At 29.4% G+C, this 17,498-nt stretch overlaps 2 protein-coding genes and 1 long non-coding RNA gene across 4 annotated transcripts; 2 read left to right on the top strand and 1 right to left on the bottom strand.

The window, feature by feature from the left end:
* On the top strand, positions 4,204-6,534 carry LOC109360806. 2 transcript variants are annotated; one of them, XM_019605934.1, is made up of 2 exons: positions 4,204-4,857; positions 4,973-5,698. In XM_019605934.1, the coding sequence occupies exons 1-2, from the start codon at positions 4,372-4,374 to the stop codon at positions 4,973-4,975; spliced, it is 489 nt and encodes a 162-aa protein (XP_019461479.1). In that variant the 5' UTR covers positions 4,204-4,371; the 3' UTR covers positions 4,976-5,698. The 2 variants fall into 2 exon arrangements, with proteins under 2 accessions (XP_019461479.1, XP_019461478.1); XM_019605933.1 differs by lacking the exon at positions 4,973-5,698 and adding an exon at positions 6,008-6,534 and having other exon boundaries at positions 4,207-4,857.
* LOC109361146 (probable sodium/metabolite cotransporter BASS3, chloroplastic) lies at positions 13,906-17,446 on the bottom strand. The gene is made up of 5 exons (XM_019606476.1): positions 16,934-17,446; positions 15,885-15,980; positions 15,474-15,780; positions 15,125-15,372; positions 13,906-14,508 (listed from the first exon to the last, which is right to left on the bottom strand). Exons 1-5 carry the CDS (start codon positions 17,308-17,310, stop codon positions 14,271-14,273), a joined length of 1,266 nt encoding a protein of 421 aa, XP_019462021.1. The 5' UTR covers positions 17,311-17,446; the 3' UTR covers positions 13,906-14,270.
* On the top strand, positions 15,885-16,865 carry LOC109361147. The gene is made up of 2 exons (XR_002109269.1): positions 15,885-15,988; positions 16,169-16,865. It is a non-coding gene; the product is annotated as an uncharacterized LOC109361147 (long non-coding RNA).

The following is a 17,498-nucleotide window of genomic DNA, read 5'->3' as shown; positions in this document are numbered from 1 at the left end:
CCCTTCCATTTTCTTCCGGCTCCAAAATCGAACTCACAAACTAACATTTTTACCCCATTTTGAATAATGCTAAAAACCAGCATACTCCTGTTGTATGGAACAAGATTTTTCGCCCTATGTTGAATTTAAACTTTGATTTAGGCTTACGTTTTTACTGAGGCTTTGTTTGTTTGATTATATTTTTATAATTTTTCCATTACTAATTAAATTTAAAAAAAATAAAATATTTTTTGCATTTTCATTATTATAGTGTTTATCCCTACACCTTGATCAACAAATATAATGGAATACAGAGTAGTTTATCTATGTTTTAATTTATCTTCAGCTTATGCTTTGGTTCAACAAATATTGACTCAAACCAAACATTTGTGAAACAAAACCATAGTGTAACCATTTTAAAATAATTAATTTTTTATTTTATTTTTTATGTAGTGGATGAATTGATGATATTTGTTTGAATATTCAAACCACAGAATCACATTTTTTTCTCTTCAATAATAGATTTATAGGGTTATATCAATAACACATCCACTTTTTATATCAATTCCTAAGCATTCATATAATAAAGAAAAAAGTGAAAAATAAACAATTAAAAACATTTTTTTTCTTCTATGAATTCAAACCATTTTTCACAAATTTCGTAACATTTAAAACTACAAAAAACGACGATGAATTGATAATGAAAATGAACAAATAATGCAAAAAATTGATAACTGAGAGAGATAAAGAGTGCTCAGAAAAAATGAATGGATGAGAATGTTATCCACATGAATATAATTCAGATTAACGAGATTATTTGATCTCATCATCATAGCACCTTCTCTCATTTATAATATCAATTTCAAAAATAAAAATGCAGAAACATAACATTGTGATTGAAACATAACATTGTGATTGAAACATAATAATCAAAAAAAGAGAGAAAGAAAAAACATGAGCGAAGCTTTGTTTTGCTTTGCCGCTGAAGGCTGCGCCATTATTAGGGTTTTGAGATTTTGATATGCTTTGCATCTCAATAACCTTGTGTATTTATAGCCCTATTCATTACTTAAACGGCATGTCGTTTTGTGTTTTGGAAATAGCATCGCATCTCGCTAAACACCGTCGTTTAATGTGGTATGTGAAAATGACGTGTTTTTTCAAGTAATAAATACATTTTCTAAGTTTAATGAATTAGTATAATCTATATTCTGACACACTGTAAAGATTTATATCTATACAAATTTTATTGTTTTATTAATAGTTAATGTAATGATAATATATAAAAAATTTGCAATATCATTAGATATATTTTATCTTAAAAGTATATTTTGTATAACTCAAGTTTTTTATAGCATCATTATATACTCTATCATTCACATGTATATATATTAAATCAAATTTTTTCATTATCTATTTATTATTACAATTTAATATTTATGCATTATCATAAGAATTTTTTATAATATTAATATATCATTCATCTTTCATATGCTAATTATTGTCCAATCTTAAATAATTGGTATATTTAAATTATTGGTATATTTAAATTCTTATTAATGTTTATTATGTCATTTTTGTTTAAATTTGTTCTCTTCTTTTTTTATCAAAATAACTACATTTGGTCCTCCCATAAAAAATGTTTTATTTCTTCATTTTTCTTCAAAATTATCATTGCCTCTACCGAATGAGATTGATTAAGATTCTAGCTTGAAGTCATATAAGTCATCATATCCAATTTTAAAATTAGTTCTCATTTCCCCAAAAACCCATACACAAAATTTTGAATTCAAATTCTTAATAAGGTAGAGATTTAATGTTGTTCATACTTGTATCCAATGTTAGAAGAGTTTAAGTCACATAGAATATTTCTGTATAGGGAAATAAAATACTCCAAATGCATTAAGCTTAGGGAGTGAAACAATCAGTAAAGTTATGGATCAATTAAGGTCGTATGTTAAGGTTATAGTGTTACAAACATCATGTACTCAACTCAAGGCTACCCTATTTGTATCGACTAGAGATGACAATTAAAACTAAACGTTTAGGTACTCATTTAAACCTAACTCGAATTTAATGGGAGAACATATTGTAACTGGGTTTGAGTTCGTGTATGATACATCTGATCATGAACGTTCCTCGAATCCCAATGATATATGTAAAGTTACAAAATTTTAAATCCATATGATTCCGAAGAAAGAATAGTTGTAAGGTGTAACATCAACAATAATATAGATTTCAAGCGGATTCCCGGTCAGATTACCTAAAACCCAATGAGGTCGGATATGGTAGTATTGTTTTTAACTCCATTGAATTCTGATTCGAAATTTCATGGTTGGGTAAGCACAAACTCGATCATGATATGTTATGTTGTCATTCCTAGTGTCGACGAGACAAGGGTGGACATTAGGGATGATGATAAGCTTGACGCTCAAGTTTTGCGCGGTAAAGTGGATATGAGTCTGGTTTATTAGGCTTTGTTTGGGAGTCTTATTTTGGAGGGGAAAAATGAAATGAATAATTTTAAAAAGAAGTTCCCTTGTTTGGGAGATGAGGCAAATAAAGGAAGAGTTTTGGAAGTTTTTTGGAGTCCTCTAAAACCTGGTTCCCCAATTTGGGATTTAAATTTTTGGCGAAAAACATGTCAAAGTAGCTAATTTCATTTATGCTACATTTGGGAGTTATGGGGGAAAAGGAATAAGAGAGATCAAAAGGTAAGGATAGGGCGGAAGGAAAGGGGAAATGAACGCAATTCTCCCATTTGTTTGAGAGTATGAAATTTAGATGAAAAAGTAGTGAAGTAATGATAATACAAGAATATTTTTTATTTTTTCATAAAAATGTAATCAACATGAAAAATGTACAATAATGTAATCATATAATTTTACTAATTACATTCAAGTATTTTAATATCTTGTCACTAGAAAACCTCAAATATGACGAATTAAGAAAATATGCATATAGATTTTATGGGGCTTGAGAAACCCTTCAAAATATTATCATTTCTCTCACTCAACTCTTGAGTAAGGGAGACACTTTCCAAAACCATTATTTTTCTTCTCTCCCCTTGAAAACTAGACTCTCAAACAAAATGTTAATACAATTTTATAATTATATTTTTTATACTATTCTTATTGTTAATTAGATTTTTAAAGGAAGAATAAAATAATATTTGTGTAATATATAGTTAAGGTAAAACATTTACGATATTTTTGGTTCCTTGTGTATCATGCCCATGATTTTTCATTTTTGCTTGGGGTGAATTAATTTTTGGGTTTACCTTGGATGTTGTTTAAATTTTTAACCATTTCAACATCTTTGGTTCTCATATTTTCTAGATTTAGGGATTTCTCCATGAAGGGAATTACGCAAAACTGTATATTATACAATGTCAGTGTAAAAGATTTATATATGAGCGATACATTATTTATAATCTATTTTGTATTACTTTTTGAAGAGTCAATAATAATTAAAAATAAAAGATAATTAAATAATACAATTACAATATATAAAACTTAAATACCATAATTGCATATATTTTTTTTCTTCCCCAATTATATATTCATTTTTTATCTTGCACCTAGTTTCTTGTTGATTAATGTAATATTTTGTATACTTTATTCTTCTTGGTACACAATATAACCATAAGTTGAGTTAAGCTAAGTATCTTGTATATGATATAAAATATATTTCTTGTTAAGCAATGCCAAGTGATTGTTCTGCATCATTGTTTCACTATTAGATGCCATCTTATTATATAGCTAAGAAACCAGCTAAGCAATTTGCATCACATGTGCTCTTACTATGCAAAAGAGCATTGAAAAATACTTATAAATTATGATTTCACTTCAATAAATATTACTATTAGTAATTTACTTCAAACACTTGATTGTAGAATAATATAATATACTTATTTAATTTAAATTAAACTAAGTTAATTTTTTTGCATATATTATACTCATTCTTTTTCTTTATAAGTGTGTCATATTTCTTTTACACAAAATTGTTACTGTTTTTTACTTTTATTTTTTCTCATTTCATTCTAATAACAAAAATGAAAGAATTATAAATTAGTAATTAGTTTTCTTTTCACAATGATACTCGATATAAAGTGTACTACTCTATATACTACTTGTATAAAACTCATACACAACTCGGAAGATATATGAGTAATGAGTGAGTGACTAGTGACCAATAATTCATGATTCTCCTTCTAATCTCTTCTGTATTCAAGCTGTCACTACTCTCTCTCTCTTCACCAATCCCCAAAACCGAATTCACTATTCATCTTTCCCTTCTAAAACCAACACATTTCTCTATTCCTAACAAACCCAACAAACCAATAAACCTTAAAAACAACAACATTGAATCCTTATAAAAACCAAACCAACCATGTTTTCATCATTTTCTTCTTCCATCATCTTCTTTCACTTTCTTCTTCTCCTTTCATTCTCTTACTCTTCATATTCCAAATCAAATGCAACCTCAATCTATGAACTTCTAAGCAACCATGGCCTCCCAATGGGTCTTTTTCCAAAGGGTATCACTCAATTCAACGTTACCGATGATGGAAAATTCTGGGTACACTTGGACCAAGCTTGTAATGCTAAGTTTGAGAGTGAGTTGCATTATGATAGAAACGTTTCTGGGTCTCTTAGTTATGGAAAAATCGATGCTTTAACAGGTTTGGAGGCTCAGGATCTGTTTCTATGGTTCCCTGTTATGAGTATTCGTGTTGATGTTCCGAGTTCTGGGTTGATTTACTTTGATGTTGGTGCTGCTTATAAGCAATTCTCTTCGTCCCTTTTTGAAACTCCACCTGATTGTGTTGCTGCTATACCTGATAATGATGCTGCTGATTCAGTAAATGTTTATCAGGTTCGGTTTTTTTGTTTTCATGTTTTTTTAAGTTGTTTTGTGTTTGAACTTTGTTTGGATTATTGTGCATTTATTGTGTTGGATGGTGATGGTATCTGTCATGGTCAATTTTCAATAGTGTGGTTTTGTTTGGTGGATGGATCTGTTCTTATTAATTTCTTATTAAGAACTTATAAAGTTGGTGGTTAAGTGGATGCATAAGAAATATGCAATTTTCGGCCCATTGCACGAGGCTCCTCTAATACGGTATGAGATGGTATATGTACGCAATCTTACTCAGCAATCGGAGAGACCTATATAACATGAAGATTTGTAATTTGAGGGGCTAAACCAAACATAAAGGAGTACATTAAGACAATGACAAAGTTTAGGAGAAGTTTGTCTTCGATAAGTTCTCAAATGAACCTGGGGCATGTTGGGTGCAGTAGGTTAATCAAATCCTTAATTGATATCATGGCTTTAAATTGTGGCCGGGAAATGTTGCTGTTAAGTGTTAAGTTGTGTTTACTGTTATTGCAGACAATTGTAGCAAATTTCAGCCGATACAACGACAATCGAGTCACATTGTGAATTTGGAGACTACTAAAACTGCAACACTACAGCTGTAATTGTGGTGGCAGATCGCAATTTAAAACCATGATTGATATATAACTACTATAGTTAATAACTAATTAGTTTCCTTAATTTAAGATAATTAATGATGGGATTGGTATCGTGCTCCTTCCTGGCGTATGAAAGAATTTCTTTTGTTGCCAATGTCATTGAAGGAGGGTGGGAAAGAAGTTGGCGTGGTTGGTTCCTTTTCGGTGATTAAGTAGAGCACATGGAACACAGGTCGAAAGCTTTTTTGTCTTGTTTTTTCTTTCCCCCCGATTTTTTTGACATCTTAGTTGTCATGCTATTTGGTAACTGTTATCTTTTTGACTCTTGATACATTGGAAAAGTTTTTCCTATCTTAAGTATGACAATTTGTTTCAAATTCTTTTCTGTTTTGAATGACAAATCCTAGTTATGATGAGGTTCCTTCATCATTGTCTTCGGTATCCGAATGTGAATAGTTGCATACGAATCATGAGCATAATATGACTTACTGCTCTAATTTTTATTCAAGCAATTGAGCTGAAGGTATGTTGCATTATTTCATATGCAGGGTCAAGCTGGAAAGCTTCGGTATCAATTTGATCAGGAAAATTCTGGAAGAGATGTCTTATAGACCACGCAGAAAGAGTGAATGAAGACGTTTTGTAGTGCAATCATCGTGGATTCTCGAATCATATTGTACGTGCCTTCGGAGAGTATAATTTAGCAAGTCCTGTGATTTGGTCCGGTCGTGTTGTTTGTGTTACCTCGCCATATAGTGCAGAGCTAGTGTAGTGAAGGCAGCTCGTCTCTTTGTAATCAGTTGATCGATAGGTACTTATAAAGGGGGAAGCGACGAGATAAGTTTCGAAAATCTGTTTCTAGAGCTGGAAAGGAGCATTGCATTGTGTTGAAATGGATTCTGGTGACAGAGATTTTGTTGTATGTTATGTTTTATTGTTCTATAAAAATATATTGTGGTGTTTAATTGAATCAGATTTGTTGTTAAGTTATAATAGACAGAAGCATATGCACTTTTGATATGAACATTCATGGTTAGACATTGTCTTTGTGAATAAAATGTGAACTCTTTCTACATTATATATATATGCCAAAAGGTTAAATGTTCGATTCATGTGAGCAACATTTGTTGTGAGGGGCAGCCACACATCATGAAAGGATTATTTCATTACTCATAGGATAAGGAGATACCATTGGTTATACCAAAATAAAAAAGTATTTAAATAATATATTAAAGCAGTGCTTTTCTGTAATAGTAGAATTTGAACATCATTTTGTTGTGGGGTACTGTGGGTCCCTTTGGATTGAAGAAGTGACTAAGGACATTAAATTACATGTTAGGTTGTTGGTTGAGGACAATTGTAGATGAGAGCTGATAATGTTTGGTAACAGTATATTTCATATTATTGGTACGCAGATATTATAGGAGTGTTCATGTGTATTATTTACTTTCTTTATATTTAAGTTACCTAAGGTTATTATGTATTCTGAATAAAAGAATTTATTCTAAATTACTCATTTTATGTTATATATATAGGTTAAAAGTTGTGACAAGGAATGAGGTTTTTTTTTTTAATATCTATGCAATGTCAAGTATAAAGATTTATACACAGTCAATATATTATTTACATTCATTTTTAATTACTTTTATGAAGAGTCAATGATGAATGAAAACGGATGATGGACAATGTACTAGCTATGTATAAAATTTATACAATGTCATTGCATATATTATTTTCTCAACTTTTTTACGGAATTAATGAATTATCTATCATTTACGTGTATTATTTTTAGGAGTGTAATATCTATACATTGTTAGTGTAAAGATTTATACATAGTTCATCATGTATCATTCATTTGTATTACTTTTTTGAAGAGTCAACGATGATTAAATATGAATAGTTATGCGATGACAATGTATAAAACTCATACATTGTTAAAATGTTATCGCATACATTTTTTGCTCTATTTTTAATTAAAGAAAAAGACAAATACACTAACAATGTAAGAGTTCTGTACATTATCACTGCATTATTCGTCATTCATTTTTAATTATCATTGACTTTTAAATAAAAATATTGCAAATGAACTGTGGATAATACACTAACTGTATAAAAATTTGTATTACATAAATATTACGCTATTTTAATTAGGAGTCCATTATCACTATTCACTACCACATATATGATGAATGATGTAAATAGTAAAAAACTTTACTGAATTAGTTCATGACATATTTTCTCTTTAATAGCAACAATTTTCTTTTACTTTACATAGTTTCTAAAGAAAGGATTAAAACTTTTCTAAAATGAGATTGTCATTAACATAAATACATAAGAATTAATTCACTTTTCATTACCAACAAAACATTGATTTAGTAGTAACGTAATGTTTCATTATTCATAAATAGAGTGGCTCTTTCAAACTCAATATTTGAAGTAATAACCATAGTGACTTGTTGATATGTTTTGTTGTGTTATGTTGTAACATTTCTATCAAGAAAATTACATAAGATTTGTGTGCGTGATTGTTGGCACAATAAAGATATTGGGTCTAAATTTCAAAGTGCTAGAACCATCACTAATTTTTCTTTCTTTCACTAATGGATGTTGTTCTTTTTAAGGGAACTATTGTAGTTTGTATATTAAAATTCTCCCTCATGTGTACCCAAATGCATGCTGAAATCATTGAGACAAAAGAAAACAATAAATCTTCAACTTCATATAGATTCACTCTTTTGAAGAGCATAATAATCAAGATTGTAGTTCTCAATTAGTGGTTTAAGTAGCAAAGGATTTAGATAGATATCAAAATTATAGTTATATCTTTTATCCTTGTTTTAACAATAGATGCAAAATTACCAAATTGATTATCCAAGTAATCTTTGTTTTTAATTTGGTCATATAACTTTTTTTGTATCAACATGTTTATTTTTTACCATTTTCTCATTTTTGAACCAAAATTCACAATTTTTGTATCACCAAGTCTAAGATGAAAACATCTAAAGAATCTATTTTTTTGAAATTGTGCCATTAAAAAAATGAATCTTTAATTTTAAAAGGAGAAATAACTTATATGTTTATCCCGAGAATCACCTTAGTTGGTAATATTATGTGACAAAATATTAATATTTGAGTTCTAATCTCATACTTGTACAATTCTCCCCTCTCCATCAAAAATTTGTCTATAAAAAAAACTTAAATAACACATTTTAAAATATAAATAATTTAAATTATCCATTTGGAAAATAAATTAAAACAACTTAAAAGACTATCCGAACAAAGGCCAAAATCTATGTAAAAATAAAAAATAAAATCGACAGAGTCAAACTAATAATTTTGTCAAGATTAAATAAAGTTTTACACCGACCAATAATCGTCTAATACTTATTTCAAATCATGTAAGATAAGTCTCGCATCGAATAAGAATATGGTCAAACCATTACTCATGATGCATAGACAATCCTCACCGTATGAGCTAGAGTATTTGAGTTGAATTAGGTCTACTCATTCTAATATGGTTTAAAGTTCGTCTTTCCGAATGAGTCACCCAATATTCATTCCTATTAACTTTACACCTCATATATCCGATCCCAAGTGTGAGAGAGTGTATTAAAATAAGTTTTACACGCGTAAAATGTTTAAATAATCTTTACTTTAAGAGCTAACTTTTTTGTGGTTAAAGTTATGTATATTCCTTCTAATAAATTCAATCTTGAAAAAGATGGAGTCTCCTAATAAATTCCTTCTAATATTGTAAGATTCAAAGAACATTTTCAACATGTTGCAAAAATAGATATAGGAATAGTGTGGGAAACAAAGTGTTGATATTTATGTGATAGGAGTACTAAGACAATATAGTTATATCATGTCATAATCTCAACCTACTTAACAATAATCTAAAGGCAAATACACTTTTACTACCTCACTTCATACATAAATTCAAGAAACTTTAACATCGGATTGTGAATAGTGATATGAATAGAACTAATGAATATGGCAAGACACACTTTTATTATAAATAACAGAGAAAGTTTACGAAACCTCCTTAAATTTTATGTGTTTTGTAAGTAGACAATGCAAATTATTTTTTCTTCTTAATTACTCATTAAACTTTAATTACCGAAAAAATTGATCCCTGCAACCTATAATTTTAGATTATTAACAATGAAATTAAAATTAACACAAACACATACCTTAGTATATGATGTAAATAAATAAATGCATCCTCTTGTTTGCAAATGAATGTTTGAACTTATTTGAGACACTAAAAGCCATCTTCTGAAATGACCCAATCTTTTTCTTCTTTTCATCCTCAGAATGATCAATTATTTCATGACTTGTGTTTATGGGAACAAAAAGAGTTTTTCATTTTTTTTAAAAACTTGATAGGTTGAAAGAAATTCACAGTGTGAACATCTTCAACCTGCTACTGTTATGGCTTAGTGCATGAATATAACCTATAACTAAATTCAGACAACTAAGTGAAGAAAAAACGCAGGGAATATATATATATATATATATATATATATATATGAAATTTCAACTAATTAGGCTTACCAATGATTGATTATGATGAATCGGTGATAATTCCAATTTCATTGTTAGTAATTTAGAGTTGTATATATATGGGGACCAATTTCATCGATAGTTAAAATTTAATGAGTAATTAGGAAGAAAAAATAGTTTACGATGTCCAATTATAAAACACATAATATTAAAGGATGTTTTGTAAAATTTTCCCTAAATATTAAATAAAATTCTTCTTCTTCATATATAATTAACGTCTCCAATAACATTCAAATAATTATATATTGACATTGAAATTAGCAAAATTGCTGGTGGATATTTCTAAGTGTTTAAATAATTCCTATACACGATTTGCCATAACTCTAAACAATTATTTCATCCTATATCTTCTTTTATATTCACCATTTATTTAACGATTCTAAAACATTAATTTTATGTGATCAATAAAAAATGGTGGCACATACATCAAGTATGGTACATCCTTTCAGTATGGGAGACCTTACACGTCTTTTGTCCATATTCTAATAATATTATTGGCATAAGGGACACATTCATGTGGCCATGGGACATATCCAATATTATTCTACATTACCTATTTTCTGGGGATGACATTTTTTGTTTCATAGTTTGTGTCACTTCATGTATTATGAGCTTATAATTGGTCAAAAAAATATATTAAAATTAAATTTAATTATATTAAGTATTCAATCACAAACTCATAAGATATAAAGTTATACATATTATGAGAAAATATATGTGTATACAATTTTTTGATATGACTAGACACTAGTTGTGAGGTGAGTGAATTGTTAGATTTCAAAGTATACATGATTATTATTATGCAATATGTATCCAATGCACACAATAATTTAATGAAGTGATTAATTGTTGTGGAAAAAAAATATATATATTGATAGTGCATAAATTTTATACATTAATTATGACAAAATTGTTATTTTATAAATTCGAATTAAGATTTTCAAAGTGATAAGAAAATCTTAATCAAGTTCAATTACTTGGAAATTATGAAATATTTATCGTTAATAAATAATATACATTGTTTTGTATGCATGTTTCCTAGCAAAAAGTTTATTTATGATATATATCTATTTGGAAAATGGCACATCCTACACCATAGGAAGAAAAGTAGTATATTTTACAAAAGTGACATTTTATATATTGATAATTAGTTTATAAGTGATATGTCTTTTTTTGTTGTTGTAATTTATGAAGATTTATATGATAATATATCATTATTCCATTTATTTTAATGACATTTATTCTTAGTACTATCTTTATTACACTTGTGAAATGAATTTATAGTATGATGGTTCAATTTTAAGATGAGAAATTTTGGAGAGGTAGATGTTATTTTAGGAGTTTTTTTTGTAAGAAAAAATTAGGACTTGAAGTGAGCAAGTATAGGAGTTTTTTGTTTTTGTTTGAATTTATCTATTATATGAAGAAAATTTTAATACCCGGAAAATAATGAATCAAATTTTTGATGTTTCACACATATAAGAGGAAAATTCTATTTTGAATTTTGCTCAAAATTGGGCATGCCTAATATAATTGGTAATTTTATATATGTTATGCATTGTATTAGACCAAACATATTTTGTTATTTGTAAGCTTTTTAGGTAAATATCTGATTGGGTATTGATCATTGGAAATCAATTGGTAGAGTTATTCAATATTTTAAGGAGTTTCATTCTGGAGAGAAAATAAGGGGTGATTTTGGAAAGCCTTTATTTTATTTGGGTATTATATTTTTGTACATATTATTAAATACATTTTAAAAATAGAAACAAAAAAATATTTTTGTATTATTATTATTTTACCTCATCTCATTTAAATTTCACACTCCCAAATAAGGGGAGCACATCTACTACTTATGATTGGTTAAAAATATATATTTAAATTAAAATTTTAATAATTATTTATTTTTCTGACTAATCACAAGCAGTGACGCATGTAGTTGTACACTGTTTTGAGACAACAAATGTCATTGATTACCTGCTCTTCCTTTCCTCCCTCAATCTCTCTCATTTCATTTTCTTAATAAGTGGTAACTCTCAATCATACCCTAAAAAAAATCATACATATACAATTTTCTATGAAAAGATTTCATATATTGGAAAGATATAAAATGTTAGTTATATCACTCGTTAAACTCACAATAATGTCAATGTTACTTACGGCATTCACATTGGTTGTTATTAAAATTGTTCTTAATAAAATAAGAACGTTCTTATTCTGTTTTCTACTGTGGTGTTCTTATTCCTTGTGTTTTGTTCTTAAATAAGAACAAAAGTGACTAAATAAGAATACTCATTGTTGAGGAGAGAAGAACAATGTAAATGTACAATCCAAGAATAAATACAAGCACAATTATATCAGAAAATATCAAGATATTTATAAACATAAAAAAAATTTTGAATCATTAAAAAAATTAAAATTTTGTAGAAACAAAAATTAAAAAAAATTGAGAATCCCAACTTGTCTTCCTTGAAGAAAAACTCCACAAATTGTATGTATGTCAATAACAAAATTATATTTTTTATTTATAATTGGTTTCTAATATTTATAATAAATCGTAACGATTTTTACTTTATTAATAAAGAAATAAATAATTATTCTTAATATTTTGCTATATATATTGTAAAATATAAAAGTGTAGGGTAGTTTGTGAAACCCAAATAAGAATAAAAGTGATGTTTGTCACTGTGAGAAAAAAAAATATATTGTTTTATTTTATAAGGAGTTGTAATAAATTATAAAATAATGTATGAGACCAAATAAAATTGAAAATATTGTTATCCATTCTGTATGTTCTTATGTTCCATTGCATGGTAAAATTGTACACATCAATTCTTTTCAGACCCAATTAACTGAGAACATCATGGATTGATTCATCATTTTTATCAGTATCTCATATTTAAAAGGAACTGGTAGAAATAATTGGTAGAAAGCAAAAGCATGTGAAACTATCATGGTACCTGTTTACAACTTTAGCTACAGTTCCAGTTAGTACCTTACATCAAATTGTCTTTGTCTGATCAATAATTCACAAAGACAATCTGTCAAATAGAAAACTGAATAAATAACTGCTAATAACTTATTTATTTAATTCTATTGATTGTTTGACATGTGTCTTATTTCACTTCTCTTTAAAAAATTTCATTTTAAAATATACTATAAAATAAAAAATAAGACATATGTCAAACAATCAATGAATTTAAAGAGATAAGTTATCTGCTGATATGATAAGATATTTTATTCTAGAAAATACCTATAATAACATTAGAGTTTTGAGAAAAAATATTGTTATTTTAACAAATTATTTGGTTTTTAGAAGAGTTGTATTTGAAGCCACAAACAATTGATTCACAAATTATTTCTTCATGTTTGGAACCATGAAAATGAGATTTAAATAGTTTATTATTTTACCCTTATGAGATATTTATAAAAATAACTAGTAAAAGCAAAACAATCAATTTATTTAAAATCAAATACACCAAATATTACTCAATTTGGTGGAATTTCTTTAAGGAATGGAATACATAAAACATTTGAATTCAAATCATTTTTCCTTATTTTGTAACATTCCAAACACAACATCTATTTTTGAAAGAATATAATATCTATACACTATTATTTTGTAAAGATTTATACACACTCACAGTATTATCCACCTTTCATTTGCATTACCTTTTTTACAAAAATCAACAATAATTAAATATGGATGATGCAATCACAATGTATAAAACTCATACACCGTTAGTACATACATTTTTTTCTGGAAATCCAAACATTTTTTCATTTTTCCCAGATGAAACTTATATAGGCACAGCACAACCAATCACAACAAGACCTTATTACAATTGTCTATGTATGTGTCTATACAAGTTTCACTCTCTTTTACATTCCAAACACAATAAAAAAACAAAGAGAGAAAGATATTTTTCTGTTAATTGGTAAATACTCTACACTATACTTTTGAGTATATGTACATAAGTGTATTGAGTTGTAGCTAGATAATAAAAAGGTACTCTTCTATGAAACCATACCTTTTAATACAATATAGTATTACTAATGCAACCTATTTCCTGTAGGAACATATGTTACTAATGTATAAATTGGAAATTTTCATGGTTATCTACCCTTCCTACCATAAGATTAACTTTACCCACTCTCCACCTTCCAACCAATATTAACTTCATTAAGTCACGGTCGCAGAGCCGATTTCCAACCGAACGGAAGACCCGCACCAATAACAAAATTTCAAGCCTTAACAGTGGAATTGGTTCTCAGTGTATGAAGTGACAAAAGGTTTCTAATTTGATATCCACTTCCCCAAAAAGAAGCAAGACAAAGACCCATTATAGCCATTGCAACTACAGAACAAGCTGGTGGCACTGCCTGAGTACTTCCCAAAAATTGGGTTGCAAGAAGCCCGGCAAGGGTGGAGCTCTGCATTCCACTGCATAATGAAATTGTTCGGCTCACATGTTCTTCCTGCCTGTGATAATATGTAACATCGGGTGTTAATAAGTATGTAGAACGACTGGCCCAGTGCATGACGCTCCCAACTGGTCGGGTTTGGGGAAGGGTGTGTATGAATAAAATTTGCTTTACATAAGTTTTTGCCACATCCGCAACTAACTTACGAACAAAAATTAATGCAAGAAAAATAATGTTGGAAGACACATTCAAGAGTTGGTTCAAAGCAATCAAACTCAGTCAGAAATATAATAGTGTTTCTTAATTATTATGCATCATTTCATATCAGAACTTTAGATAAAAACATCAATGCTGATAGCCTGGTACATTAAATTTTAGTAAAGAACAACCTAACGCTAAAACAACCCAGTTAATTTAGACCCGAAAATTAACCATGTAGAATACGTTTTTAGAAGGAATTTAACCTTAACGCTCTTTTACAAAACATATTTATGATGTCACTTTCCATCTTAAATAATATCAGTATATGACACGAATTAGAGGGTTGCATGGTCAAGTTCATAAAATTGAGCGGACTGACTAATTACTACGGAGGCCACAATATAACTAGGAACTGAGTTCCGCACTTATGCAACATAATTTAGATTTTTTTCTACTATTAGAAGTGAACGTACCTCAAGGATGGAATGCTTGAGAACCAATATCCTAACGCGAAGGCAACGGCATGAAATGTTAATACAGGAAAAATCAATTGGAGACCTGCACTTGACAAAATTTGACTTCGGTTTATAGCAAGAGGGCTACCGATGCAGATTGAAGTACATATCATGGCGACAAAGGGCATCACAGGTTGAAGAACAGATACAACTGGCTTTGCATATGTGTTGAGAAGAAGACCAAGTGTAACTGGAACAAGAACTACCTGTCGAACATATACAAATAAACCTGTCATCGAACCGAATCGGTCAAAAGTAGAATATTGTATGAGCAGTTTGCTGGATATTTTTCCAAAGCATTAATTACCTGTAGTATGGACTTTGACATGGCAACTGCATCAACAGGAACTACCGAACCAATCATAAGACCAGTTAATAGAGGTGTAACAATAACCGATGCGATAGTAGTGGAGCTTGTGAGAAGAATGCTTAGGGCTACATCCCCTTTGCCTAAAAAGCTGGCGTAGCTGGATAGCTGAGCTCCTGAAACACAGGCCATAAGGATAAAGCCTCCATAATACATTCTCGGCATGCCAAAAGCTTTTGCAATCAAGACCCCGAGAACAGGTTTAAGCACATATTGCACAATAAACCCAATGGAAAGTGGTAAAGGTCTGCAAAACAGAAAGAAAATAATGAATCTTGGAAAAAGTTTCATGATTTTATCATTATATATTCAAAATTAAGCAGAAAATAAAGATAGTAGTGAAAGTCGTACCTTTTAAATGCAAGAGCGAAATCATCCATGGATAGTTTTATTCCAATAGACAACATAATCCCACCAAGTGCAGGGGCATATAACTCTTTAGATACCCTATACAAGTTAAAAGCTATCAGTTCTTCCATTTCTATACTATTCTGTTCAATATGCTACGATTAGAACTACAAATTCTGAAATAGAAAAAACAAGCACAAGAACAGAAAAGAAAAGAGCATTGTTATTTAAACAAATAAACCGGACAATAATTCGCAATACAAGCAAAGTATGCGTACTTTGTGAAGCCGGTGTCGGGATTGTTGCACAGAAACTATTTCCAAAAGAATAGTAGAATAACATTGGTTCAATAATATATTCACAGAAAAAGGTCAGTCAAAGTACCATAACAAAAGTGGCTAATACTCTCTCACAAACCTTTTATCAAAACCTCATAGCAGTTCCTCATTCTAGTGATCAGATAGTACTCAAAATAAAATTTGACTCTAAATAACTTACATGTACAAGGACAAATTTTGGATATAAGTATATAACCAAAGTTAATGTCTAGAAATCAGCAACTTTTGAAGAACATATTAAAAGTTCAAATTGCATTTTAATATTCAAACCGGATATAACAATAAAACACAATCAGCATGAAACAAGAAGGATAACAATAAGAAAAATACAAGTCTTAAGTATTCTATTCAATACTTTTAGTAAAAACAAATCACTACCCTTAATAGCGCGAATTAAGAAAAACAACATAATAACAACCAAGTCTTTTCCAACTATATGGGATCGGCTACTTGGATTAAACGATATCATCTTTATTACTAATATCATTTATCTATTGTCATTTAGATTTGATAATGTTTTAAGTCGGCTATCAACTGCTCGATACAACCCTATCTTTTACACGGGTTTAAGACCGACTATGTATAAATTATGCATGAATTTGCAACAAAACACGACATAAACAAACTTCATTTAAACAAAACAAAACAAAACAAAACTTAAAAATTAGAATAAATAAAAATAAAACTCATTCAAAACGTGAACGAAAACCATACCAAGTAAAAGTGGAAGGTTGAACAAGAGCAGAAACAGCAGTAGCAGCAACAACAAAAGGAAGCAACGCAGAAAGAATCTGAGACCAATCTCTTTCACTTCCAACTTCAGAAACAACACTTTCATCAACACCAAAAGAGAGAAACGAGAAATTCCCATGACCATGGTGCAAAAATCCAACTCTCCCTTTGAACATAGAGGTAGAACAAGTAATACTCGATAAACCACAACCACCCTTTGAAACCCTTCGAAAAACCTTCAAGTTTGAAGCACGCAAAAGGGGTTGAAAGGTTAAAGGTTGAAGCTTTGGGTTTGGGTGAGTTTTGGGACATAGAATGGGAATTGAGACCATTGAAGAAGAACAGTGAAGTGTAGACATTGAATAAGGAAATGGGGTGTCGCCGGCGATGAACGTTCGGCGCCACCGGCGAGGTTATATGGAGAGGGAGGGGTATGCGGTGGTTTTGGTTTAGAAGAGGAATACTAAGTCTGAGATGAGAAGATCAAGATAAAATTTGCATCATCCCTTTTATAAATAATTGGATTTAATATATATATATATATATA

The sequence above is a fragment of the Lupinus angustifolius genome, chromosome LG11, assembly GCF_001865875.1.
Source record: "Lupinus angustifolius cultivar Tanjil chromosome LG11, LupAngTanjil_v1.0, whole genome shotgun sequence".
Taxonomy (NCBI): Eukaryota; Viridiplantae; Streptophyta; class Magnoliopsida; order Fabales; family Fabaceae; genus Lupinus; species Lupinus angustifolius.
The sequence above is the reverse complement of the archived record's forward strand: the minus strand, read 5'-3'. Positions and strand labels throughout refer to the sequence as shown.